Source organism: Cheilinus undulatus, linkage group 13 (assembly GCF_018320785.1).
Source record: "Cheilinus undulatus linkage group 13, ASM1832078v1, whole genome shotgun sequence".
NCBI classification, from domain to species: Eukaryota; Metazoa; Chordata; class Actinopteri; order Labriformes; family Labridae; genus Cheilinus; species Cheilinus undulatus.
The window spans coordinates 44,738,176-44,766,031 of record NC_054877.1 but is presented as its reverse complement, the minus strand read 5'-3'; the positions used below and the strand labels follow the sequence as shown (position 1 = coordinate 44,766,031).

General features: G+C 38.5%; 1 protein-coding gene across 1 annotated transcript; it reads left to right on the top strand.

Annotated features, from left to right (window-relative positions):
- The first annotated feature begins 855 nt into the window (after positions 1-855).
- On the top strand, positions 856-27,588 carry cop1 (COP1 E3 ubiquitin ligase). The gene is made up of 20 exons (XM_041804123.1): positions 856-1,528; positions 1,642-1,701; positions 6,108-6,205; positions 6,551-6,615; positions 6,745-6,864; positions 16,626-16,694; positions 17,239-17,298; positions 17,496-17,575; positions 17,780-17,843; positions 18,297-18,411; positions 20,613-20,748; positions 20,840-20,983; positions 21,087-21,195; positions 21,270-21,351; positions 21,444-21,560; positions 24,281-24,398; positions 24,666-24,790; positions 25,856-26,016; positions 26,314-26,358; positions 26,479-27,588. Exons 1-20 carry the CDS (start codon positions 1,185-1,187, stop codon positions 26,494-26,496), a joined length of 2,130 nt encoding a protein of 709 aa, XP_041660057.1. The 5' UTR covers positions 856-1,184; the 3' UTR covers positions 26,497-27,588.
- Positions 27,589-27,856: the final 268 nt, after the last annotated feature.

Here is a 27,856-nt window from a genome sequence, read left to right as displayed (position 1 = left end):
TCTACCCATTAATCTAAAGTTGGAGACCAATAGTAATGCTTTTAACAAAGGACTCAAACAATGGCTAAAGTCAAAACAACAGTGCTCACATGAATAACTTTGACTGGGTGATTGCTTGATCATGTTGCCTTTGCTTTACAGCTTATGTATATATTTAATCTGGGAAAACTACTTCTCTTTCATTGTTGTGATGTTATTTTACACTGCACTTTTTTCTTCTCTTTCTTCTCTTATTACTTTTATCATTTTATCATCTCAAAAGCCTCCTGTGGACAAGTGTTGTGAATTAGCACCTGTGCTAAAACACTCAAACAATGCATCTGGTTTGTCCAATGTAATTGTGATGTCCACATCAAATAAACAATAAATACATTTAAAAAAAAAATAATTTAACCCCTTTGGCCATGTGTAACCCATTTTTGCCACCTTTTTGACTCTTTCAACATGTTTTGCCACTATTAACGAATGTTTTGGCCCCTTATGCCAATTGTTAACCATTTTTGACTTTTTCTTGCCACTTTTTACCCAATTTTGCCATGTTGTATCATCACTTTAACCAATTTGTGCCAACTTTCAGGCACCTTTTGCCCACTTTGCTACCCCCAGTTGTCTGGGCCCCAGAAACCTCTCCACTTATGTACCACCTTGACTGTTATATTATTTAAAAAGTCTATTTTGTATTGATATGAATATGGTGTGCCTTGAGATTTTGGCTTAACTTTAGGTGTGCCTTGGGCGAAAAAGTTGGAAAACCACTGCCTTAGAGAATCTCTGTTGGTGTAGTTACACTCCTTCCCACTAGGCGGCAGTGTTTGGAAGCCGCGCACACTTTAGCTACCTGGGTAATCGAGGAAACTCAAGAGGTTCCTCTCCGTAGCTAACACTTAGCTAGCCGGCTAATCTCCTGGATAACGCAGTTATTGATGTTTAAGCGTTCGCGTCTGCGCGTCGTTTAAGTTGCATTGCGTTTTAGGAGCTTCGTCAGTGACAGAAGAGAAGAAGAAAGCAGAGGACGAGTTCAGATACGCTGGATGTTTCACCACTAATGCTTTCTCCTGGGAAGCTAACACATCAGCGAGCCAGTTAGCTAGCAGACCTCCTGAAGTAGCCAAATAGCAGCACTGTCCGGATGCTTTGAACGGCAACGCCGCGGATTTTGGGGAGTTTCTCGTCGGCCTTGGATCATGTCAGGTAACCGGCCGCAGCAGAACGCCGGTGGGGCGAGTTCGGTGCCCAGCACTAGTAGCACCAGCACGGGAGGCACCGGGAGCTCCACCGGTGGGGGCAGCGCCGTCTCCAGTAACGGTAACAATGCTGGAAATGTTGTGCCCTCAAGGACCCTGGCAGTAGCCGGAGAGGGCGGCTTATCGGTGCCAACTTTGGCCGCCGTGCCGTCGTCCCGGGGCGGGTTTGCCTCTCTTAGCCGACCGTCAGGGTCGTCAGGCAGCAAGAAGAAGTCTCTGCACCAAGCTCCTCTTTGTAACGGCCTCTTGAACTCTTACGAGGATAAAAGCAACGACTTTGTCTGGTCAGTTCTTCTGTAGTTCATGTGTGTTTTTTTTTTTATCTGAATAGTTTATTGTGAAAGTTTTGCACTCATAATTTGACATGTAAATAACACGACTGTCTGTGCACTTTCAGTCCAATATGCTTTGAAATGATTGAAGAAGCTCACATGACGAAGTGTGGACACAGCTTTTGGTAAGTGTGAAGCTGCAGCAGATGCTGTGGGAGGTTTGACATTTGTTTTTCAACAACATCCGCAGTTTGTCTCTTCAGACACCCGGCAGAGAAAGACGTCCAGTTGACAAGCAGACTTTACTGTATGCCAGAAAGAGAGTATGCACAAAAACATCAAAATAACTGGACAGATTTGACTTTTAATGATGCTTACACTCAGGACACAAACTATCGAAGTTGTTCAGGATAAAACCAGCTAATGTTCCCACCTTATAAAAGCAATTTAGTGAATATTCCATTCCTTATGCTTTATTTCAGAGCTATATTTTCATATAATTGTCCTGGCATTGATAATAAAAGGCATGGTTTATCGTATAAGGTTTCGTCTATGGCTTTGACTGAAAACCTGGCATGAATGAGAAGAATGTAAATGTGCATGTAGGGCAGGGGTGTCTAACTGAATCACAGCAGGGGCCAGATTCTGACTTTGAGTCTAACCTGAGGGTCTAACAGGGTCAGCATTTAACCATAAAATGGCAACCTTGTTTTCACCAGAAATGAATTATGGGGGTAAAAAAAAACTTAGCACTGATGATAAATTATTTTGATATAAAAATAGTCAAGATGATAAGTCTAATGGCTCAAAATCTGAAAGGAAATGTCAAACTTATTGGATCAAAAGGTAAAAACATAACATTTACAGTCAAAATAATGTATTTAAAATGCAAATACATGAGATAGAAAGTTGAAATCATGATGTTTGATGGTTAAAATATGAGATGAAAGTCAAAATCATAAGTTTAACAGGTCAAATATTTAATAAAATTTAAAATGTTTTGTTTTAAAGGTCAAAAATGAGATAGAATTGCAAATCATTAGTTTTAAAGTTCAAAAGAAGACATAAAAGTCAACGTTAGTAGTTGAAAATGTCAAAATGTGGGGAAAAAAAGTAAAAATCATGAGTTTAAAAGGTCAATATAGGAGATAAAAATCTAAATCATGAGTTTTGAAAGTCAAAATATTGCTTAAAATTTAAAATTGTTGACCCGAAAGGTCAAAATACAGAGAAAAAGTCAAAATAATGAGATGAAAAGATCAAGTATGAGACAAAATTCAAAATCATGAGTTTTAATGGTCAAAATGTGAGATAAAATAAAAAATTATGAGTTTAAAAGATCAAACTTTTACTCAAAGTTTAAAACTGTGAGCCTAAAAGGTCAAAATATAAGTTAAAACCATAACTTTGAGTCATAATTGTGAGATACAACATTGAAAATATGAAATGAAAACAAATTTCTTTTGCACGTTCCTGAATTTCAGTCAAATAATTTCTTCTCTGTACTATTTATAATTTTTATGACTCATCTCGGATATTGTAAATCATCAAGGTTAAGTTGACATTTTTGTACTGGAGAAAATCTGCAGACCTCAGACTGGTGGGCCAGTTTTAATAAAAATGTGATATGATTTGGTGGGCCGGGTATAACTGCACCATCGGTTGGATTTTTCCCCCAGGCCTTGAGTTTGACACCCCTGATTTAGACAAATTGACTCCTGATGTCAACAAAATTTAGAATTGATTTCACAGCAGTAACAACTGTCGCTGACTCATTAGACATTTAGAAGAAAAAGAGGTCTAGAAAATTAGAGGGATTTTTCATTTGACATACGAAAATGTTTTTTATTAGTTGTGCAAACTGTCGTAACAACTGCTTCCTCCATGTTTCATAGACACAAACCCTATAGCTAAGTTGTAGACAGATGTAATGAAAGCACCTGGGTTATAGTTTCTCACTTAGAGTGATTTAAAAGTTGCTGCAACACTGATTTAATGCACTGATTTTATCATTGAAAAAGGTGGAGGGTGGATTGACTACTTATATCAAACAGGAAAGATTAGATAACATCTCCCAAAGTTCAAACAAAGGTTTTAACTTTGTTTTGCAACTGTAACAATCTGAATGGAGTCTTTTATACCCAGTTCAGACAATGCATAAACGTGGATTTATATCCAGTTTGGGCATGCAGAAACTGGTGGTAATTTCTAAAGCTTTTTGTGGACACACCTTAATGCAGAATCAAAACTGTTCGATATCCAGCAGCACAGTTTGCATACAGAGGTGATCTGGGATGCCTTCACTCCACACTGATGACAAAGTCTGCTGTGTAGAGAAGCCACCAGTATTAACCAGTCCCATTCACACCCATTTATATGAATTCACACGCCACTGATGGGAGCAATTTGGGATTAAATGTCTTGCCCAAGTAGAAAGATGGGGTCGAGCCCACAACTTTCCAGTTATGAAATGACCGACTCTGGGATCTGTGGTATTCCACTATTAAACAAAAGCTTATGGGAATTGTGGCTCTTTTTAGAGATCTAAATTGTTTGGCTTGACTCTGTATTCAGAGCTGGGTCTTTGGCACCCAAATAGGACTGTTCGATTGTGGCAAAAATCATAATCAAGATTGTTTCGACTGGAGATTATGATTATTAAAACAATTACCCACTGATTTGCCACATCTACTTCACGTAACAACTCTTTGGGGAAAAAAGCAAGAAGTGAAAAAAATGAGTTATATCACAGGTGTCAAACTCAAGGCCCTGGGCCAAATCTGGTCCATGGAACATTTAAATCCGGCCCACAAGATGATGTCATATTTCTGTTATAACTGGCCCATCAGTATGCAGATTTCCTCAAGTATAAAAATGTACACTTATCCATGATGATGTAAGATATCTTTGTTAAGTCACAAAATCTGAAAAAATGAGGAGTAAAAATATTTAGATTAGAAGTCAGGAATGTGGGAAAAGAAATTAATTTGTGTTTTAATTTCACATTTTCAATTTAGCATCTCACAATAAGGACTCAAACTTATGATTTTGGCTTTTAATGTCATACTTTGAGCATTTAAACTCAGAGTTTTGACTTCTCATATACTATTTTGAGCTTTAAGATTCCTAATTCTAATTTTTAAGTGATATTTCAAACTTTTAACCAGTTTTTTTGTATTTTACCTCATATTCTCAGCTCCAAACTTTGACTTCATAATCTCATAGTTTCACTTTTTAGACCCACAGTTTGAAAATTTGAATCATATTTTATCTTTTAATTTCATGATTACAAATTTAATGTCATGTTTTGACCTTTTAAACTCGTGATTTTGACTTCTTTTTAATATATTTGCCATTAAAAAACAATATTTTTACCAGTCAAACAAGGTTGACAGTTTATGGTTAAAAAGGTGACCCTGTTTTGCCCTCAGGTTTGTCCTGAATCCAGAATCCGGCCCCTGCTGTGATTGAGTTTGACACCCCTAAGTTAGATGAACAAAAACATAAAACTAATGATGTATATTAAAAAAAAAAGAAGGACTAAACATCAGAAAAACCTATTTGTTACTTGACAAAACTTTCAAAATAGCTTCCCATTTTTCCCTTTATAAATAATATACACTTATGGATCTCCTCTTCAATTTGTTAAAGAGTTAACTCAGATCATATGAAAACTGTATAGAAGTAAAAAAGAAATGAATGAATAAACCAAACATAATATAGTGCATGCTCATGGGTTGATTTAATGTCTAAAAGGAAAGGTTTTTAAACACCTAAAGTGATCTGAATAAGGTTATGAATTTTCTTGCTGATGCCAAACAATGCAGTTTATCTATAAAATTATTTTGCTTTCAAACCTGAGAAAAAGATATCCATGACGTCTAAAAATAACTGCACAGCTTTGTATTCTAATGAAGCATAAAGGCCAGTTTACATGGACGCAAACTCTAAAAAATTGATGAAACTGAAATGTTCCTCTTATATTTCAGCACTTTTGCTAATTAAGATAGCCTTTGCAGCACTGATATAAGGCAGATTTTAGTTCTACTAAGTTTGTCAAATTTGCCTGTACATTTTTTGATGCAGTATGTCTTACAAGGTAAACTCTGTTACTTTAAAAATCAATAGATCAAAAAGCAGTAAAGCTTTAAGAAATACAGACTGGTAGTTGATTTTTTCCTGCCAAATGCTGCAGTCAGAGAGAGAACTGTCACTACAATTATGCTGGTAAAAAACTAAATGAATTTAGAAGTTGTTCATAGGCTTACTTGCTCTTTTTGATAATTTAAAACAACACATAACACAGTATTTGGTGTGTACGACACCAATTTTTGTTGCTGTAGTACAGAACTAGGCTTTAATATTATTTAATTCTTACAAAATATCAAAGTTAGAAAATGTGGTATCTTGAAACCCCCATTATAGTGCAGCACATTTTGGATAATTCTGACTGTAGATCTTGCATGACTTTAGAATTAAGGTGGACTGATGACTTCACTAATGGTCTCCTAAAGTGATTTGAATTGAATGATTAAAGATTCATTAAAAAAATGTGTTTTCAGTCTAGTTTGCTTGTTTCTACTTCTTGCAGTTTCAAGTGTATCCGGCAGAGTTTGGAGGACAGCAACAGATGTCCAAAGTGTAACTATATCATTGATAACGTGGATCAGCTCTACCCAAACTTTCTTGGTAGGTGATCTGAGAGTCAGATGGTTGTGTTTCATTTATGTGCAAGATGTTATTTTAAGAAAGTCTGAGATTTTATTTTTAGGCCATATTGACCAGCTATACTGACTATCCCTTTCCTTAATTTAATAAAAGCTAAACTGATGCAGCTTAAGATATGCTTAGTTAATGAATATGCTTTAAAAAATAACAGCCTAAATTTCAGCTCTTCATAAATGGCTGATGGTACAAATAACTAATCAGGGAGACCAATCAGATAGATATAATTTCATTATGTTTAACATTTACTCTGGGTGTGTTTTTGGTCTTGAATTAATGCTGAATTTCCATCTTACTTTAACTTTCCAGTAAATGAATTGATCCTTAAACAAAAACAACGATCAGAGGAGAAGAGACTAAAATTAGACCACCCTGTAAGTACAAGACACTCATAACATAACTTTAATGTTTTTCTACAAATCCTGTGAAATTCACACTTGTTTTCAGGATAATACTGTCGAAGAAAGACATATTTGTGACTGATTGTTATCTTTGACTTGCAGAATGGGTCCCGGTGGCAGGTGTTTCAGGATGTGTTGAGTCCGGACCAGGAAAACTTGGACCTGGCAAATGTCAATCTGATGCTTGAGCTCCTGGTTCAGAAGAAGAAGCAGCTGGAGGCGGTAAGTGAGGGTCTGGGGTTGAATCAGGCGTGCTATTTTTCTGTGGTGCCGATCAATTTTTGTTTCATTCCTGCATCTGCATTGACTCACGTTGTGTTGGAGAAGTTTTCCTCTGAAAAAAGGTATAGTGATGAGTCATTTGTGCCGCAGATGAATCATAACCTGTTATTCTGCTTCAGAAGAGGAAGAATCACGGTCACTCACAAAATCTAACATTTATACAAGGATTGATGGGTTACCCATGGGTTAGAATATGTGTGAAAAACAGCTTAAACAAAACACCAATGATAGATAACAACAACGTCAGTCCAAGGTGTTTGAATTTCCTTAGAAGTATCTTATAACCCAGGATTTAGTTTAGTTTGCTTTAAAAAAAGAAGACATTGAAAGAACTGTTCTTTTTTTTCTTTTTGTATTTGCAGTGGTTTTAGTTGCCTCCAGACCTCTTGAGTAAGGCTCTCCATACGGTGTATTTACTAAACAGTGAGCTCAGGTTTTTTGTCATGCAATCCTAGGATTACCTGCCCATGATTTGTTTGCAGCATGAACCAGAAAGGTTACTTTTTGCAGCTTTTGTCCCTCATTATGTGACAGTCATCCATGAAATGAAAGCGTCAGTTTACTGGCAAGTAAATACACCTCATGGAGTACAATTGGAGAGTATCCATGTTTTAATATACTTGATCCATCCCTAAATGGTTCCACTATTACTGCCACTGTTTAAAAGCCACATTAAACAAGAAACAGGTTGAACCAAGCACTTAAGATACTGGCATGTCTTGACGGATGTTTCATTCAATCCTTTTTAAAAATGCTTCAAGTCTAACAAAAAACAAACATGTTTATTACAGGGGCACTGGAATTGAGACCACACAAACTCAGACAGATTTTGGCTTGACTGTAACGCCAAAGCTCACTGTTGAACGTCGGGCCCAGTTATGAGATAAACAGTCTTGTAGTGTGACATAATTAACAATGCTACCGAGACGCCCCAAGACCAAGATTCAACAAGACTAGCGTGTCAGATTTTTTGTCGCATCGTTGTGTAATTTGATACTCTGATGAGACGTCAACAACATGAATCCGGATGCCTACCAATAGGAGAACATTTGCTCCTTATCTTTGTATCATCATTTACCAGAGTGACATTTAACAGGCCTTGCTGTATGTCCAGGGACTTATGTGGACATACAGTGATTTTCTTGACTCTTTATCACATTCATACCTCAAATTCTTTTTGAAGAAGAGCTGGTCCATATCGTCTTTCTCTTGATAGCACATTGGGACGAGTCCATAATTGGTTCATGTTGTTTTTTCACCACACAGATCTCTTCTGTGGTAGCTATGATTCATTCTCTTTGACCTGCCTCCGTGGCGACTTGGGAACTTCCACACGGTGATGGAGTGTGTGGTAACGTCAGCAAACGATGAGCGGTCAGGATGACACTTGTAGTATTGCCAGGCTGTTGGGCAAGGCGGGACAGGAGTTTTGTTGCATAGTCTGATATGGTGCCGTTGTGACAGACCAAAAAAATGTCGTGTAGTCTGAGCCAGCTTTAAGTTCCATTAGGACAGGGGATCAAATTCTGTTTTATCGTTTTCTTTGTGCACAATGATGCATATTTACTCTTTTTCCTCCTTTGTCCTTCCTCTCAGAGATAAGATGAGAAAGAACAATCCACAACTATTATCAGACAGGATCTAGGAATATAAAGAAATGGTCTGTGTGCTTTTAAACTTACAAAGAAAGGCCATAAATATTATTAATATATGTTGTTTTAGTAGTTTTCCCCTTGCACAACAATGATGAGCTCTGTCCAGCCGTGACCTCTCTCTGCATGAAGCTTAAAAAAAGCTACAGACTACTTTAGCACCCAAATTACCAACAACTTTGAGGCCTGATTTTGGCAACAGAAAAACTCAATTTTAATAATCCCTATTTTTCTTTGTTGGAGAAAAAATATTGAAATCAGAGCTCACTTCCATTAAAGCAGTAATGGTCACAGCTGCACCTTCAGTTTGGTCACATTAACAATGTCACCTGAACTACTGTGATATGCTTTCACAGAACTTTAGATAGTCCATTTATCAGAATGCATGAATTAATAAAGCATCAAACTTCTAAATCTTATGTTTGGAAAGCCCACAGACCTAGAATAGCAACAGTGTTTACTCCAGAGTATGCAAATGACCTGAACCGTCTTATTTTGAGCCTCTGTGGTGCCGTCCCGGTCAGCTCCATCTCCCCAGCTGCTTATGTTGCAAACATTGTTGGAATGGGGACATAGTTTCTCAGATTGCATAACCAACATTTTACAGACTTCACTGGTGGTAGGCTGAGATATTTCTGTAAAAAGTCAAGTGCTAGGCTTAAATAATTGCCTAGTCATACTTACACAAACAGAAAGAGACTTTTCCAGGGTTAAAGAGTCATTAGTAGTTCTCAGACAGTAGTTTTAATGAAGGGTGAAATCAACTTTCTTTGAGGAAGTTATATTCTTCCTCATATAATGGAGGAAAAGAGACTATTTAGGACAGATAATCCAGAAAATGGCTTCATAGAAACGTGCTTAGTCACTGAAATATGCCTGATCTTTTTTAAAGAAAGGATTGCTCAAACCTTTGGCTATAATGACCGTAAGCTAACACAGAGATGTCCCAGCTTTATCACCCTCGGAGGCCAATATCCAGCCAGTGAAAACGGATCATACCAAGCTCCCAAAGAGTTCCCACATTCGTACATTTTATCACCTGGTGTGCTGTAGCTACAATCACTGAAGACAATCTCATCAGATTTGTTTAGAACTTTGGCCTCCGTGAAGCTACATGCTTATGCCTGTGAGCTGTCTGTGTTTTGGTGCATTTCCTCAAGGGACGCGCTGGATTAGCTGGTCATACAGCTAAAATCTGATCCATGAGACAGCTAGGGCTTACAGCTTCCATTCAATTGGTCAAACCAAGATCACCCTGGTTGTTGGGTCAGCCCTAGAAATTTGTTTGTTTGGTAATCCTAAAACTTCAAATTGTGTCTTTTGAAGTCTGAAGTTTTAGGTCCGAGCTACGTTTAAACATCGGATATCCGCTAAAGTTAATTTGTAAATATCTCCACATCAGATACTGGCAAAAATCCAGTGTAATATGTTTATGCAGAAATTGGGGATAAAGTTATTCAGAGGCTTTGTCAGGTTATACTAAAACATAACCGTGCACTGATTGATGATATTCAGCGCAGGAATGTAGATGTTGACCTGCAGCAAGGATGGAAGGTTTGGGGTGCTAGCTCTGCTATTGTAAGCCTCATTCTGCAAACCTATTTTGCACCATATTAATGTGAAGTCGGTTTCGAGAATGTGTTAATTTGAATTTTGCACAAGCTCACTAAATCAGATTATAACTTAATAACTTCCACCACAGCGTGGTTAGGTATTGTGTCCAAGTACTTGTTTTAGAGAGACAGGAAACATGGGAAGAGAGAGTGGGGAAGAGATGCACCAAACATATGACCGGGAATCCATCCTGCAACCAGGTTGTTGAGGAGTAAAGCCTCAGTTCAGTCCTATGCAGGACTTTTAGGCATGTTAGGGCAAAAATAATTAGGCTGAAATGAGACTTACAGTGCATAACAAATTTATTAGACCACCCTGACCAAAGTAAGGTTTGTGCCACAGCTGCCCTAAATTAACAGCATTGGTAATTACCGAAATCATTTTTTATGTTTCTGCAATGGTTAATACACCAATATGTAGAAGCTCTTTAACTCAAATGTTATTTTTAATGTTAAAATAGAATTATTATTGTTATCTATGAATTTTCAAATTTACTGATTTACAAAAAAAACTGAGAAAAATAATAAAGCACATTAATGTTTCTTGATTAATATGTCAAATTATAGTTATTTACTTGCATTCCTGAACAGAAAAATTGGTTTTAATGGTTGAATGTTATGCTTGATTAATTTATGACTTCTCAGAGAAGCCCAGTGAGTCGGCTCAAATTTGGTTGAATTCAGTTTGAAATCCCTCATTCCTGTTCAAAATGGTAAAACGTGGAGAGCTCACTGAAAATGAAAGAGTCCACATTGAAGCACTTCATGATGCTGGGTGGTCTCTGAGACAAATATGACAGGTGGTCTAATAAATTTGTTAAGCACTGTAGATGGGGGGAGTAAGCCACCTGATGGCACCATCTGGTGGCACGGTGGATTGGCACAACACCAGTCATGCTCTAGATGTCCTTGCATATTACCAGGGGCAAGGGAAAAATAATCCATTGAAAAAATAAGAAAGCCCAGGGGGGCATAAGGGGTGGATGTTTTGAGTAACTACAGTCTAAACCAGGACTAATCAATTATAAATTCAAGTGGGCCAAATTTTAAAATAAAGAAGTGTAGCCGGGCCAGACATGTTTGGTGCCCAGTAAGCAGCTGGTAATGACAAATTTTGAACCAATACAGGACAATTTGATGAAAAATATTCACTTTTAATTCATAGACTCCTTTTTAAATTTGGCAGCATGACAAAAGAAATCATTAAGTGCATAAAAACACAACAACAGAGCTGTATTTTAACATAACCTGAGGTAGTAGAAAAGGTTTTTTTTTTTCACTAGAATAGAAATTTTAAAAAATAAAATTCTGTTGATAATAATTTTGGTCACATCTTACCCAGGCTAATCTTAAAGTGCATAACAACTAGATTTGCACACTTCTATCTACAGTTAAAAGGACATGTTTTATACTCGGTATCTTGGGGCTACTTCTGTCAGCATCACTAGCCAGGCTTCAAAATAATGCATTGCGTTGTAGATAGACTGTTGCTAGGCTACGCAGAGTGTTGCATTCATGGTCTGAAATACTGTGGGAATTTGTGAAAACTTGTGAAACAGGGTGCCCTATGTATTTCTGGCATGACCAGAATAGGCCTGGTCTAGACTCTAGGGTATCATCTGGTCAGGTAGGAGGGTTGCCACGACCCCTGGTCATGTTGTGGATGTCCCAAGGGCAGGCTCTGGGCTTATTACCAGGGGTGAGAAGGCTGAACAAAAGAGACCTTGACTGCTGAGTGACACAAATATGTGTGGATGGGTTGAGCTTGATTCAAGCAGCTCTCCTCCTCCTCTTTTCCTGGGTTGTTGAACATCAGAGCTACTGAGCTCTGAGCTAAACTGGCACCCGTCACTTTGTTTTCCACAAGAATAATAGCATTTCAAAGTTCAGGTACTGAGACGTCCTTACCTTAAAGCCCTGTAACATGCGTGGTAGGGCCTGCATGGATTGAACTTATCTACTGTTGCTGAGTAGGTAGAGTCTGTCTTCAGTTTTGGGTTCAGTCCCCTTCTATGGTCATTTGATATAAGCTCATGTCCATCTACTATTTAATCACTTTTCTGGTCAGTGGTTGGTTGTTGTATATAAGCAATGTATTTATTAAATAAATGCAAAATAATGTTGGTTCCTGCAACAGTGAATTTGCTCTCTGTAGGGTCTTTAGGCTTTGGGCTTCGTCTCAGTCTGTGATTTGGCCACACAACTCCTTTCTCACACGTCTTCTGCAGCTATTAGAATAATGTTTCATTACAGACCAAGAGGAATGCTGAAATATAAATGTTATCTCTAAGCCATCATTTAAACTCCTTGTATTTATCTTTCAATCAGCTCTCAGTCTCACAGCCAGATGTTTGACTCTGACATTTGAGCTCACCTGAGAGTCTGTGCGTGGGTCTGTTTGTCGATCCAGTTGGTGCTGCCAGGATTTATCGGACATAATTATGCATGGGCTCACTTAGAAATCAATCATTTAGACATTTTTTGGCTAATTCATTTTATCAGTAGTAGCTACAGTGATCCATTTAATCCGAACTTGTGAGAAAGGAGCATTTAGTTGGCTGTTCATGCAATCCCCCTGGTGCCATCATTCATGGAGCCAGTTGGCTTCTTTGGCTGCTTTTATTGCAATCACACAACATGTTTTTCATACATTTGCGTCTGAGTTTGTTCACATTTGAGCCAAATAATGTGCCTCTGGGCTAGTTTAATTTTCTTAATGTCTTATCTGATCGGACTTTTATTTTGTGGTTTATTTTTCTTAATCAATAGTGAATCAGAAATTTAAGATGTCCATGTAGAGGTTACTTTGGTGGCGGTACAGACATCATGTTATCTCAGGGAATGTAGGTGTGTTTCCAGATGTGTTTCGACGCTAAATTGCATGTGTAGTGCAGACCAGTGGTTCCCAACCTCCTTTTGGCGCCCACAGTGCTGCTGAATGAACTCCAGTAACCCTTTATTGACACATTATGGGTAATGAACCAAATAGATTTTTGCAGAAATTTGAAAAGATATTTACCAAATCACTGTTATACCCATACTGATATAAAAATGCAATTTAGTGTCAAAACTTAGTCCTTAAAAGACACTTCATGTGTAAGGAATGAGACTTCAGCTGAAATATGTTTGTTAATCTGGCCTAAAACTTCACAAAGTTGTTATCACATATGGCCAGTATTTGTAGCTCATACAGGTTGACATTTTAAGCTGCAAAAGGGATTGTAAATATCAGCAAAAAAAATCATTTTTGCTGATACCATAACTAACTTTTGAAGCCAGAATCTGTTGATACTGATACCGCACCAAAAATATTGTTCATCTCTGATTTGGATTTGTGTATGTGGCCTATAAATGTGTAAGTTAGTTTAGTTCTGCACTAGATGCTCAGAGTTACCATTCTCACCTGCTCAATTCTCTGATGTTTACTGCTCAGTGTGTGTACGCTGTAGTGTAACTGTAAGGGCTAAATGAATTGCAAGTCAAAAGGTAGAAAACATATCAGTATTGAATCAAATGAAACTGAAATACAGTCCCTCTCACAATGCTTTCAACATAATTGTAGGTTTGATGGCTACTGATCAGTCATCCACTTGAAGGAGCTGAATGCGTACTAGCACTGACTTGCTGAAATGAGCAGGCATGTACTTGAAAAAGCTTTTCTCTCTGAACAGAAGCATCTGTTGTACCAAAAAACTGTATGCACCTCTCAGTATTAATCTAGGGCCGGGCATTCCCCACATTGAGTACATTCATACATGTATCAGCAAGGTGCTTATGATGGTTATTATTCCTGAAACCAGGGGTGTCAAAACTATGGCCCAGGGGCCAAATGCAGCCCATGGTCCAATTTTGACTGGCTCGCGACCACGCTAATATTGTGAACAAACATCTCAGCAGGAAGAATTAATTGATGTTTTTTTGTGACTGAACTGAGGCAGTACTGTACAAAAAAAATGGCAATCGAAATGATATCTTGTTTTCTAGCTCCCCGATGAGATTCAGATTCAGAAAACTTATTGTCTGACAGAAAATTGCCTTAGGCATGGCTCAACATACAGTCCAACATACAACCAAACACAAATGACATATAAAACAAGACAGCAGCAAATATCAGTGCGAATAATATCCCAATCAGCTGATCTAGCACAAGTCCTCGTCAGCTGGCAGTCAGCTGATTCGCTCTAAGCACGCTGTTGGCCAGTCGCTCTCATGCTACCTTATTTAAACTTCTCTTGCCTTGCCACACTCTCTCTTCAAGCTGCTCTTGCAAACTTCCTCCGCCACCCCAGCTCCTCCTTCATTATGCTTTTGAATTAATCAATGTCATATACCTCATCTTGTGGGTTTTAAAGTTTTTGTATGCGGCCCACAGTGTAAAAAGTTGCCCTAAACCATTAAAAAACTGGGCTCATTGGACTTCAGTGCACTTTTTCCTTTTTATGTCAGTCCTCAGATGAGCTCAGGCTCAGAGAAGAGGTCAGGGCTTCTGTATACTGGTGATATATGACTTTCCATGGTAGAGTCTTAGCTTAAATTTGTGGCTGCGGTGACATACTCTGTTAACAAATGATGGTTTTCTAAGGTCTTCCTGAGCCCACTTTGTAATATCCATCTCAGACTTGTTGAGAAACATTTTCTACAAACTTTTGCACTGTTATGCTGATGCAGTCTTTCACAAAGTTGAGACCTTCACATCATAGTGGGTTGTAAATGACAGAGCCTTTCAGGAGTGCCCCTTTCATACACAATCGTGGTACGGTCACGTGTCACCAATGTGGAATGATCCAGGTGATTTTCAAGCATCCCACAACTTTCTCAGCCTTTTTGACCCCTTTCCCAACTTCTTTTTTAAATGTATTGCAGACATCAAATGCAGAATGTTTACGTATTTCCAGAAGAATTCCATTTGTTATGTTTTTATACATATTTTACCTGGTGTCTCAACATCTTTTAGAACTGGGTTTTGTAGTTGGAGACTAGAAATGTCACTAAAAATTAAAAACAGTGGAGTATCTGGTTGAAGTCTGTCTGTTAATCTGAATTGCAGATCAGCTATTGATTAATATCTCCTGTGTGTAGATTTTTTTGGGTTGGGTTCATGAAGAATTTTTCCTTTAAACAACCCTTGATGCAAACCTCTTCAGTGAAAGCCATTTACCCCCTCTTGTGTTTCTCTTAAGTTCTGACCACACTGAGAAATGGCCAAACAAGAGCATCAGACTCTCCTTCCTGCTCTTGGTTAATTTTGCAATGCCAGACATCTCAAGTATGAAAGGCTTCTAGCCACAGTTGTCAAAAATCATCTCCCAGCACCCATAAACTCTTGGGTTTGGGATTTCTTCCTGTAGTGGAGCTGAATAACATACTTGCCTCTAATAATCTCTGCCTCATTTTGATCCTTTTTTTTCCCCTCCATAACAGAGTTTTACTTTAAATGGAAGTAACAGGCATTGATAGAGAAATGCCGTCTTCCTTTATCAGAACAAACTTTAAACTTTGATCAAGTAAACTATAATAAAAGTTAAAGACACTACAGGCTCCTTCCCCTAGTAAATTTACAGCTGTTGAAGTGCTTGAAGAAGATAGAAGATCATCACATAGATCAGTAAGTTTGACCATGCAAGTTCTGAGAGTAGCGTCTTCATGCTCTGCAGATAATCAGAAAGGAAGAGAAAAAGAAATCGAATGAGAAAAAGCCACTATCCCATGTCACAGACGTTTGAAACTACGGTGGCTGGGAAGGGCAAACGGCCTGCAAAAGCCAGATGCATTCCAAATGAAACAAAACGGCTCCAATGAGAGGAACACTTCAAAATTAGAGATGCGGTGCAACTGACAAAACACTCTTCAAGAATCAAAAACAAATTCATGAATGGCAGACACGCTTTTAATACAGAAAGGATTCCACACTTAAAATAATCCTAATCCAAAATCCACTTCAAAATCAGAAACTTAAAAAAGCTCCCATCCTTCCAGGGGGCACTCTAGCAGGAAGAGCGAGAGTGAGGGACAGACAGATGGAAGAGACAACGAGGAAAGGCATTACATGGTAATAATACTCATTACCAGTTATGTAGTTACATCAGGGTGCAAATTGCTGGTGGGATGGGGGAGGTTTCCCCCATTCTAGCTTTGATTTTCCCCCCCCGATGCCCTTCCCTGGTCACTGTATGAAACAGCCTCTCCCATTTTAGGTTTAACTTAAGGACGACTCTCTGAAATGCACTTTGGCCTGACCCAGATGCATTGTGGATGCAGCAAGAATTACGCTTCATTAATGGTAAAGCTTAGAGCTTCAATTCCAGAAAAGGCCACAGCAACAACATACTGGAGTTCCTCCTCCCAACATTTATGTTCTGATCTTAACAAGATAGGCAAAGGTGTTCTGCAGCTTCACTTGCTTTTGCTGATATTTAATTATTTCTGTCTCTTGTAGGAATCCCAAGCAGCTCAGAGACAGATCCTCATGGAGTTCCTAAAAGAAGCCAGAAGAAACAAGAGAGAGGTATTAAAATTTGTTTTTACATACACTGTTATTTAACCTGCACTGCTGTAAAAAGGGCTCATCTCTTTCAAGATGTTTTCCCAGAATGAATGAGAAATAGTAGGAATCTGAAGAAGTTTTACATGTTAAAAATGTTTTTAAAAAAGAAAGAATATATTTTGTTGTTGTTGTTGGGAAGAAACCTTTTATTTCATTTTTTCATGAGTTTCTTTTTTTAAATTTGTGTCGTTGGTCACCCTCTTTACCTGTCTGTAACCCATGTTGGATTGAAGGTCGTCAGCATACAATGAGCGGTTGGGATCTCTTTCTCATAATTGGCCACAACCGGACAAGATTTTTGTTGCGTAGTCTGACATGGTGCTGTCGTGAACCACCAAAAAAATCCAGTCTGAGCCAGTCTTTAGTTTACACTTCAGTGACATCTTGATTGTTCTATTTCAAGTCCATTGTGGTAGTAAATAGAAACAATGTAATAGAACTGTTACCAATGTCCAAATAGTTATGGACCTAACTTTATTTTTTATGTTCTTTGCTCCATTAACAGCAACTGGAGCAGCTACAGAAAGAGCTCAACTTTCTTGAAGATGACATCAAGCGTGTCGAGGTATAAATCTTTTTTTTTGTTATGAATTCCCGAAACTCCATTCACATCTTGTTCTTAATGGAAACGTAGAAGAGCATTGAAAATTACAATAAAAACATGTTATTTTGTTAAAAAAAAAAAAAAGAAAGAAAGAAAACTGGCTGCTCTTCATTGCTGCCAGAGCAAAACAAATATGTTATTTTTGTGTAATCTTCCAGGAAATGAGCGGGCTGTACTCTCCGATGATGGAGGCAGAGTGCACGGTGCCGAATGTTGAGGCTCCCTCACCAGCGCCCAGGTATGACTCACCTCTGTTCTGTAACCAACTGTATGTTTCTATAGGAAATGTGCACATCATCCTAAGAATACAACAACAGAGCTGCTACCTCTGAATGTTCGATGGCTTTTTTTGGGCAAGCTAGTTTGATTTATGAAGCAAATTCTTTAGAAGAAGCTACATCTGTAAACCTGTGCTTCCTATGTCTTTGTCTCTGTTGAGCAGCTGCAGTAGTATTATTGAGCCATCAGACTACAGCCAACCTCCAGGTTTTGGTGGAACAACCCAGGTAATTCAGAGAAACATACTCTGATTAAATGATGCATTTTAAATCACTTTTATCATCTTTGAAGGTCACATCTGTGAAGCATTTAGTTGGATTTTACTAAGCTGACGATCTGTTGAAGTATTTATTTTATTAGATATCTGGTTGAAAGTTTTATAATATGTAAGGGAATCATTGATTTTCTTTAAATGGATATATCAGGAAGTTTCTCTGCTGGTTTTTTATAAAAAAAAAAAACATCTTCAAACAGAAGTTGCCACATGTCTTTGACAGATACTGAAATGCCAATGATGTCTTTAACCAAGAGCTTGTCACATTTATGCGTATATTTTACTTAAATGCTAAGAGCAAAAATACCCATGCACATTCTTGGTAAAACTATAAAGAGTTGTGAGAAAATAAATGTCAGTATAAGTTAAGCACTGTACTCTTAAATACTTGGAACTGCTTTTCCAGGGGAAAAGACAGACGTGGTACAACAGCACGCTGGCATCAAGGAGGAAGAGGCTGACGGCTCATTTTGAAGATCTGGAGCAGTGCTACTTCTCCAATAAAATGTCACGCATCACAGGTACATCGCCTACAGTCTCACCAATAATGTTGACAGCACAACAAAAACTCTTTGACACTGTAGTATTTTGATTCAGCACATCAACCAAGGAACCAGAGCGTGAGGACCTGAGGCTTTGGTTCTTGGAACTGAATATGCACTGCTGCATTAGTGATAAATGTTTTTTTTTTTTAATGAAGACCACAGATACCAAAAACTCCTCTGTGCCTGCTGTCACAGAGGAACAGTTTCTGGTGAAGACCCAGCTCTTAACATCCAAGGAATGTAACAAGTTTTTTTTTCCTGTGAGGCGATCCCACTGGCCTCAGCAGAAATATGGGCTTAGTCCAATTTTTATCTTTTCCCCCTCTATCTAAGTGCCCCCTTGCCCTTTCACACAGGGTTAGTAGTGAAATCAATTCCCTGATTCGTTACTAGAAGTCGTTGACTGCGTTTATGCAAACTGATGTGATGACAGAACAGAGCATGTCTACTTCAGGCATTTTTTTAAATGCTTGTTTGAAATGAAAAGCACTGATTTCTGTGATCTGTTTAAATAAAACAAGATTTATAGTAAAGTTACTTTTACCCTTCTGTTGATGACAGACATGAGAGCATCCTAAAAAATGAGGTATGGCACAAAATAAGTATTTTGAGAAAAACTCACTGAAACTTTTAATTATCTATCATTGTAAATTTTTGTTGAAAATAGCATTACTTTCCAGTAAATTCTACTGGTATTTTTGATTCCCATCATTGTTACTTCATATTTTCGTTGTGTGACAGCGATGTCAGCATTGTCCAGGGTCCCAGCAATGTCCCAAATTAGGGACGCACAAAATATTCTGCATGTTATCGCCCTACCCTAGTCTGGCCTAATCCTCGCATCTTCAAAATCTACTACTCTGCTACTTTTCCAGGAATTTAAAAAAAAACACCCAGTTTCAGATATAAATTTGTGACCTGACATACTATATCATGGCTCCAAATGCTCCATTTAGTGGCTAAATTTCACATTTTCCATGATGGACAGGGGCTGGTCACTGAAAACTACAAATTCAACAATTTTATTGGTTATCATCATTGGTTTTATACTGTCTATGGGAAATTTCTGGGTTCATTGGAATGCCGCTGTTATGCATTCATCGAGGAGGAAGGTGCATAACATAATGAATTGTGAAAAAGAGGTGTTTCTTCCCAATCCCCAATCTAACAAGCAGAGTTAGAACACAAATTTAACAATGATTTATTTACAATCAACTGAAACTAAGGACTGGATACAAACTAAATATGCGACGGTAGCACTCAAATATAAGAATAATCCAAAATCACACTTACCAATTAAGATTACTACTATTCAACAAGATCACAGTTAACAAGATTCAAAGTTTTTGAATTACCACCAAATTAATAAAAGACACATTATCAACGATACACTAGAGTTTGGAGGCTAGGAACAATCAAAAGAGATGCCACAGCCAGAGATGCCACTGAGTCAACCGCAGGCATTCATATTTGAAAGGCCGGGGACCAATCAGCCTCGCATGCCACTGCCGCCAGCCCCCGCTCCAATAACCAAACGCCAAGCACCGCCTGGGAAGGATACCAAAAATCCACACACGCGACAGACAGCACACACACTCACAAGCACAAAGCTGTATGAACAAACAGAAGACTCACTCTCACACAAAAACATAAGACAAAGATCCAGGCAACAACAGAGCACTCACTCTGACACAAAAGGAGAACACAAAATACAAAGCACAACAGCATTACAACAAAACAATACAATACGGCAACAGCCGTAACAGCCACCACCAGACTTTGCTGCTGCAGTGGGTTCTTGTTTTCTCTTTTGTTTTGATGTGAAGTCATGCTTCTTCTCATCGCTTGTCTTAAAATGCTTCATCATGTTTGCTTATTTTGAAGTTGACAACAGGAGTGCCTCCCCTCGAAATTACAGCTTTTCATACTGTACATGTGCCAAAAAACTGCTAAATCCTTTAGTCCTTTTAGCTTGCTCCATTAAAAATCTCCAATAGGCAGTGAAGAAGAATTGTTTTTCCAGTTTATAGCACTAACATATAGCATGGCTAAGAGAAACTCCTTGTACACCCAGACTGTTTAGATCTTCTCTCTTTTTTCCTTTGCTTTAAAACTGTGCCTGTGTGTCCTGAATGCATTCTATGAACATTTTATCATTTTTGTGTTTGTTGTTTCAGATGAAGGCAGAAACTTGAACCAGTTGGATGATTTTATGGAGTGTCTGGCAAAGTTTACTCGCTACAACTCCGTGAGGCCGCTCGCCACCCTCTCGTATGCCAGTGACCTCTACAACGGTTCCAGTATTGTTTCAAGGTACACAAAGAAATGATAACATTTTAAACTCATCATGCTTCGTGGCATTGCTCTTTAAATACTAAATACTGTATTCTTTGCTGTGTTTCAGTATCGAGTTTGACCGTGACTGTGACTACTTTGCCATCGCTGGTGTGACAAAGAAGATTAAAGTGTTTGAGTATGGCACAGTGATCCAGGACGCCGTGGACATCCACTATCCCGTTAATGAGATGACCTGCAACTCCAAAATCAGGTAAACACTGTAGTTTCTTTCTTTTTAACTAGCACTTTCCTATCAATAAAGAAATGCCGATCTGTTGGAGGGCAGTCATAGTCAGTTTTTGTTGTTGTTGCAGCTGTATCAGCTGGAGCAGTTATCACAAGAACCTCCTGGCCAGCAGTGACTACGAGGGTACAGTCATCCTGTGGGACGGATTCACTGGCCAGAGGTCTAAGGTCTACCAGGTAGGACACTAATAGCCTTCACTTGAATCATCAGTTACATTACATAAAAATTTTAACACTGTTTTTCCTGTCAGGAGCATGAAAAACGATGTTGGAGCGTGGACTTCAATCTGATGGACCCGAAGCTGTTGGCCTCAGGTTCTGATGATGCAAAAGGTAAGGATCATAAAATGATCACCTCTCTAATCTCCTCTATCTCTGTCACACTTTGTTGATAAATCACTCGTGTGTCTGTTGATCTGTTTCAGTGAAGTTATGGTCGACCAATCTTGATAACTCAGTGGCCAGCATTGAAGCAAAGGCCAATGTCTGCTGTGTTAAATTCAGTCCAACCTCCAGGTATCACCTGGCATTTGGCTGTGCAGGTAAGATTTATTTATCGATTTTATTTTTTTTTATTTTTTGGAGGAGAAAGGGATAAAGACGGGGATGTGAAAAAGGAGCCGTTGGCTGTATTTGAAACTGGGCCGCCTGCCTCAAGATCAACAACTTCTGTAAATAAACACTGGGCTGCTAGTGCTCAAAAATCAAAATAGTACAAGCTGTTTTTGCCCCCCTGAAAGCCGTTTAAGAATTGCATGCATGATGGCTGCCACCTTTACCTTTTTAATCAAGATTTTGATTCCCAGCGTGAGCAGCCACACAGGTGACCTGAGCAAGAGGAGCGCTTTAAAACCCCTGTTTACAGCTCTCTGTACTGTGTGCTTTATTTTACTCTGTATTCCTCAGCACCAGCTCCCTCTCCACTAATAACACAAGGTCTGTCGCTGTTTACCTCAGGGGAAACGACAGCGCACAGAAAGGGGATGTCTAATTACTTAGAAAGGGATGAGTAATAAACTTGCATCTCACGTAGATTTTGTATAAATTAACATAATATGACATTCATAACACTATACAATATATATTAGAAATGGCATAACATGATGCATATCTTTTTTGGATCAGTGCTGTGGGTTCTGTCATTTAACAAGCATACACGTCTGCCTATAGCGCAGATGTCTCAGGCAGCAGACATACAGCCAGACAAAAGGGTATGCTGGAGAGATGATAAGGAAGAGACAGTCTATTTTAGTGAAGAAAGATATAACCATTATTACTTCTGTTAACATTATAGCCCCAGCGTAGTTTTGTTTAATGGACGTACTCAAACTAAGTAACACTAATCAGAATCTAAATCAAATTGATTCAGGCAATCAGTGGGATACTCAGCCCTAATCTGTATCATTTTCATGTCTATTTTGGCTGCCAGAAGGACATTGCTTGCAGTAAAATAAAATGAGCCTTCTGTTTTCATGAGACTTAACCCTCCGAGGATGGCATTGCCGTATACGACAAGAGGAGACACGTGTTGTTCGAAGTTATATAACTTTCAAACTGTAAATCTTAGGCACTTGCTTGTTTTTTCCTCTGAAAGCACTCTGTTGTGCTGCCCTAATAAGGCTACACATTTGTAGCTCTCTCAGAACATTTTCTGTTGAGCCTGGAGCTTGGGTGACCTCCTGTCTACTGTCTTTAAAGATTAAATCCAAACCAGTCAGTCTGATACTTAATGTCTTTTTTTCATTTATAACCCATTTATCAATCATTCCAGCAGCTAGCGGGGTTAGCCTCTCACCATATTGTCTGTTTGTATCCCAGAATGCATTGTAACAGACCGTGACTACCAATGGCAGGCTGCTCTGTCGTCATGTCATGCTTTGCTGCAGAGCGCGTGTGCACAGATTTAGAAACTGGAGAGAAAGGTCTGAAAGGCTCATAATAGAGAGAAATAGACACAGGAAGGCTGTGATTTATCCCTCTTTGTCGTAGCAGGCAGGAACTGCTTTAGATATTGGCTCAAATTCCCAAAAGCACAAAAACATTTATTTTTAATGCGAGTATTTTGAAGACTTTTTGCACAGAAAGATTTTTTTTTTTTTCACTTTAGATGGGAGAAGTTTGTGCAAAAAGACCACTAGTCATTAATATTTACTGTCTTTATTGAATTAAAATCTTTGAGTTTTTTAAATTTGTGATTATTTGTGTGTGTGTGTGTGTGTTTATAGTTCCGTAACTTCTTAAAAATTCTAGTGATATTGCTGCAACACACATTTTCTTAAAGCTTAGGTTGTCCTGATGTTTAGAGCTTGACTGTGCACCACAGGGTTGATGTTTTACAAGCTTTGTGAGACAAAAAGTCCAGGTGAGACACAATGGTTGAAACTGTAGTTAATGGCTCTGAGGGTTAATGTGTGGCTGTCTGACTGCCCTGACTTGTTAACATGCACCCTGAAATAAAAACGGAGCTGTGGCGAGGCTGTTCTGTGGTTGCCTCCCACTCAGAAACAGCCATCAACAGCTCTCATGTGGCTGTTTTAAGATCAAAAATTTAAAGTTGAAAGTATGCAATTATTTCTTAAGAACAGGTTTCCAAAGATGAAAAAGAAGATTAAAAGCCAACTGCTAAAAGATTAACTCTAAGGAATAAACATTAAAAATAGTTTTTTCCTCAGTGTGAAATATTCCAATACTGACAGGTTGCACACATCCCACACCACTGCAGTTTTTCTTAGTATTTTGTATTTCCTTCTGACAGACCACGGTGGTCCAGTCAAACTCCTAAAAACACAATTTATTACTCTCTCAAAGGAGAAATAACTTAAATACGAGCTATTCTCTTGTACACAGAAACAATCCTTCAAGGAGCTAACAGAGTAACACAGAAACTCTTTGTTATCCTGCAGGGAATTCCTCTGGCTTATTTACCCCATTCCCCGAGTCTCTAAGGTCCAAGTCCGCTAAGCTTGGACAAAGAAACCTTCCTTGACCTTGGAGTTGTTGGTTTGAAGTGAAGCTAGGACATTAGAATTAAAGCCAGCAGGCAGAGCGCACCGATCACTCACAGCTGAGCTGATGGAGAACACATAGCTCGTAAGACATGCACATTTAAAAAAATGTCAGCAGAGCTCTTGCACCATCATTCATCGTGGCTGCGTGCCTCACTGGTTACTGGATACATCTGACATTCAGACAACAGCCTCTTCCTGGGTTTTTTAGCTCTCATCTGAATGCATACCACGTTTTTGTTTGTTGTTCCTTGCAGACCACTGTGTCCACTACTATGATCTACGCAACACTAAGCAGCCGATCATGGTGTTTAAAGGCCACAGGAAGGCAGTGTCCTACGCCAAGTTTGTAAACGGAGAGGAAATAGTCTCTGCGTAAGTCAGTGTGTTTCATGTTGTATGCAGTTGTTGCCAACAGATTTGTACATCCAAGTATACATCCAAAGACACTCTTGGACGATTTATTATTATTATTTTATTTATTTTGGTCTGTAACATTTTATTCCAAATATCCTCCCTTTTACTGTACGATGCATGTAAAGAAAAAAACGATATGATGGCGCGTGTATCTCATGTTATGTTTTCTGTATTGATTTCACTCAAACCAAATCATCTATCGTTCTCTTTCTCTTTACCCGACAGGTCAACAGACAGTCAGCTGAAGTTGTGGAACGTCAACAAACCTCACTGCCTGCGCTCCTTCAAGGGTCACATTAATGAGAAGAACTTTGTAGGCCTGGCCTCCAATGGAGACTATGTTGCCTGTGGTAAGCACTGATACTCAGGAGAGGTGCTGGGAAAGACACAGGTCCACATCAGATTTCTAAATGTTATTCTACAATTCTGAATTGATTCAAAAGGTCCAAAAATGTACATTATGAACGTACTATATTTTGTCCTAATTAGGAGGTATGGCTGTTAAATAATGAGACTACTCTTATGAGGATAAAACCACATGGTTCACAGTCTCACTGAGTCTTAAATATTAAAGGTTAGGTATTCACGCACAACTGCTGTACGTTCCGATAAGTGGTGTCTTAAATTCACTGCTAGCTATGGGCTAAGTGCACAAGATTTTAATAAGGCCTCAGGAAGTGATTAGCTTAAAAGTTGAGCAATGCATTAACTTGAAATTTTTGGTGAAACTGCACAAAACAGCAGCCGCATCTTTTGCTGCATTAACTGAGCGATATGGGAAACACTGCATGTCATGTGCACATGTGTTTGAATGGCACTAAAGATTTAGTGAAGGCAGGGAGGATGTCCAAAACCATATATTTGAATAGAATATTCTTGGGGGATCACTAATGCTTGGCACAACCTATGCATCACTTCACAACCCCCCACCCCAAACAATATAACCCGTTGAAACGGGCGCCTGAAACAGAGGCAAACACTATGTAACTCTTCGTGGGGCTGCAATATAATGTCTAAAGTGCTACAAGGAAACTGGTCCGTGCTATAAGTCATTTCATCTCAATGCACAAGTGAGTCACAGAGAGTGAGGTGTGTTTGTTTCAGGTACACTGTGACTTGTTAAATTCTTACCAGTCATCATAATTCTCCACTTTTGTTTGCTTCATCTTTCCCCTTCTCTCGGTTTCTTGCTACAGTTTCATTCATAAAATAAAGCATTTTTCTCTTAATTGATATTGTTGGTCCTGTTGATTTGTCAACAAGCCTATTCACGTCTGTGTTTATCCTTCAATATGAGAGAGACAGCAAGGACAGAGAGATGAGGAGGAGACAGCTATAGACAGTTATAAAATGCATTCAAATTCAAGAGTTATTGTTATCATCTTAATTTGTTTTTGTGTGTGTTCTCTTAACAGGCAGTGAAAATAACTCCCTGTACCTGTACTACAAAGGACTTTCTAAGACACTGTTAACATTTAAGTTTGACACGGTGAAGAGCGTCCTGGACAAGGACAAGAAGGAGGACGACACCAACGAGTTTGTCAGCGCTGTCTGCTGGAGAGCCCTGCCTGACGGAGTGAGTTAGTTACACATCATTGCAGTGCTGCTGACAGTCTAGATGGAAAGTTACTAATACTGATAGAAAGAAATACTAAAAGCACCTACCCTAACCTTCAGAAATACAACAGAAAGCATAATTATATTAAAAACTTTACTCACCTGATCTGTCTCTGCACCTAAACATTAATCTGTTATCAAGTAAAGTCTTTGTCATATTTTTGTTTAGGAGGCGAGGAGTTAGGAGGCGTTAGATATTTTTATATCAGAGTTAACTATATGGCATCGATTGATTAATTATGCTTTGTTTTTTCAGGAGTCAAATGTTCTGATTGCTGCAAACAGTCAAGGAACGATCAAGGTTTGTGTAATTGAAACTTAAAATATGCACCAACTCCTGAAAGCCTTGGCAGGTGTTGATCAATGAAGCACCTACAAACTAACAACTGCTTCTGAGTGTCTACCTTTTGTCTCCCCCCAGGTGCTTGAGCTTGTCTGAAGTCCTCCCATATCTCCGGCGTGCAACAGAAGCCCCATCAGCTTCTCTGTTTGGTAGAGGATCAGCGTGATGCAGGGAGAGCTCAGGCTGCCTGCTGAACTGGGATACCTGACGACAGCGGGAGAGCTGAAATAAACTGTCTTATTTTAATGAGCTATAATTTTTGGCACAGCTGTACAGACTTTTGAGCAGTGCATTCGTATAGCAGGAGAAGATGTGCTGTCATTGGACAGCAAAAACCCAGAGGACCGAGCTTGGGCACAAACAGAACAAGAGACTTTTTTTTTTTTTTACAAAGCAGTTTGTTTCATTTCATTCAAGTTATATCAGCAACATTAGATCACCTCTTTATGATTTTAGGTCAAATAAAAGTGTACCTTTTTAATTATGCTCGCAAAGGTACATCCAGCCAAACGCTAGCTGTGTGATGCATTTTCCCTTTTAAAGGCCAAAGCACAAAAGAGAATGACATGCAAAACTAATGTCTTCTAATGAAGCTTTTAACCCACCTCATTGTTTGTCAGCCATCCATTTTCCTTCTTTATGTGTAATTTTTGTATTTTCAGAGTGGGAGGAGCCAGTTTTAATAAATATGACTTGAATTTCATTCTTACCATCAGCTCATTCTCTGGTTTGTGAGTATAGTATGTGGCGTAGTGTGCAAGACTCATGAAAGACCAATGGATTCTGGGAAATGTTTAGGAACTCCATATATTTCTGTTACTGTCTGAACAAAATGAGATTTAACATGTTTATCACAGCCATTCTTGTTTAATTTAAGACATTGATCTGTGATGCTGCATTGAACTGGATTATTTCTCCACATGTGAGACATTTTTTCTTCTTGAAAACCTCAATAAATCTGACTTATTTCTCTTATAGTAGCAATTACTCTTCACATACTGTAGGTTAAACCATCTGAGCTGAGCTAACATCGAGTAAACTGCTGTCAGTTTCTGTGGAGTAGTGATCCATGTTCACATTGATATCCAGAGGATTTGGTAAACTTCGCCGAGAAAAACCTATTTTATGATAACTGAGTGAGAGAGAGCTGTTTTGTATTTGTAAGACTCAATAAATTATTTCCAAACATTTTTGTCATGCTGGGTCATCTCCACTAGAACTTCCTTGCTTCTTTTTAAGAAAAAGAAAATCTGTTAAATATTTGTTTATACTCAAATTACAAAAAACTACTGTATCATACTTAAATGACACAAATCCCCAAGAAGTTAGGGGGCTGTATAAATGTAAATAAAAACAAAGCAATGATTTTCAAATCTCATAAACCCATTAAGCCAAAATTTATGACTTTTTAAACCTGGAAATTTTGAGTTTTTCTAGTAAATTTAAAGCTGTTTCA

What these genes read in the sequence shown, in the direction of transcription:
- cop1 (XM_041804123.1), top strand. Translation starts at nt 1,185, where the DNA reads ATGTCAGGTAACCGGCCGCAGCAGAACGCCGGTGGGGCGAGTTCGGTG. An exon ending in ACCTGCAACTCCAAAATCAG is followed by an intron (nt 20,984 to 21,086) that starts GTAAACACTGTA and finishes TTGTTGTTGCAG; the next exon opens with CTGTATCAGCTGGAGCAGTT. An exon ending in AGGTTCTGATGATGCAAAAG is followed by an intron (nt 21,352 to 21,443) that starts GTAAGGATCATA and finishes GATCTGTTTCAG; the next exon opens with TGAAGTTATGGTCGACCAAT.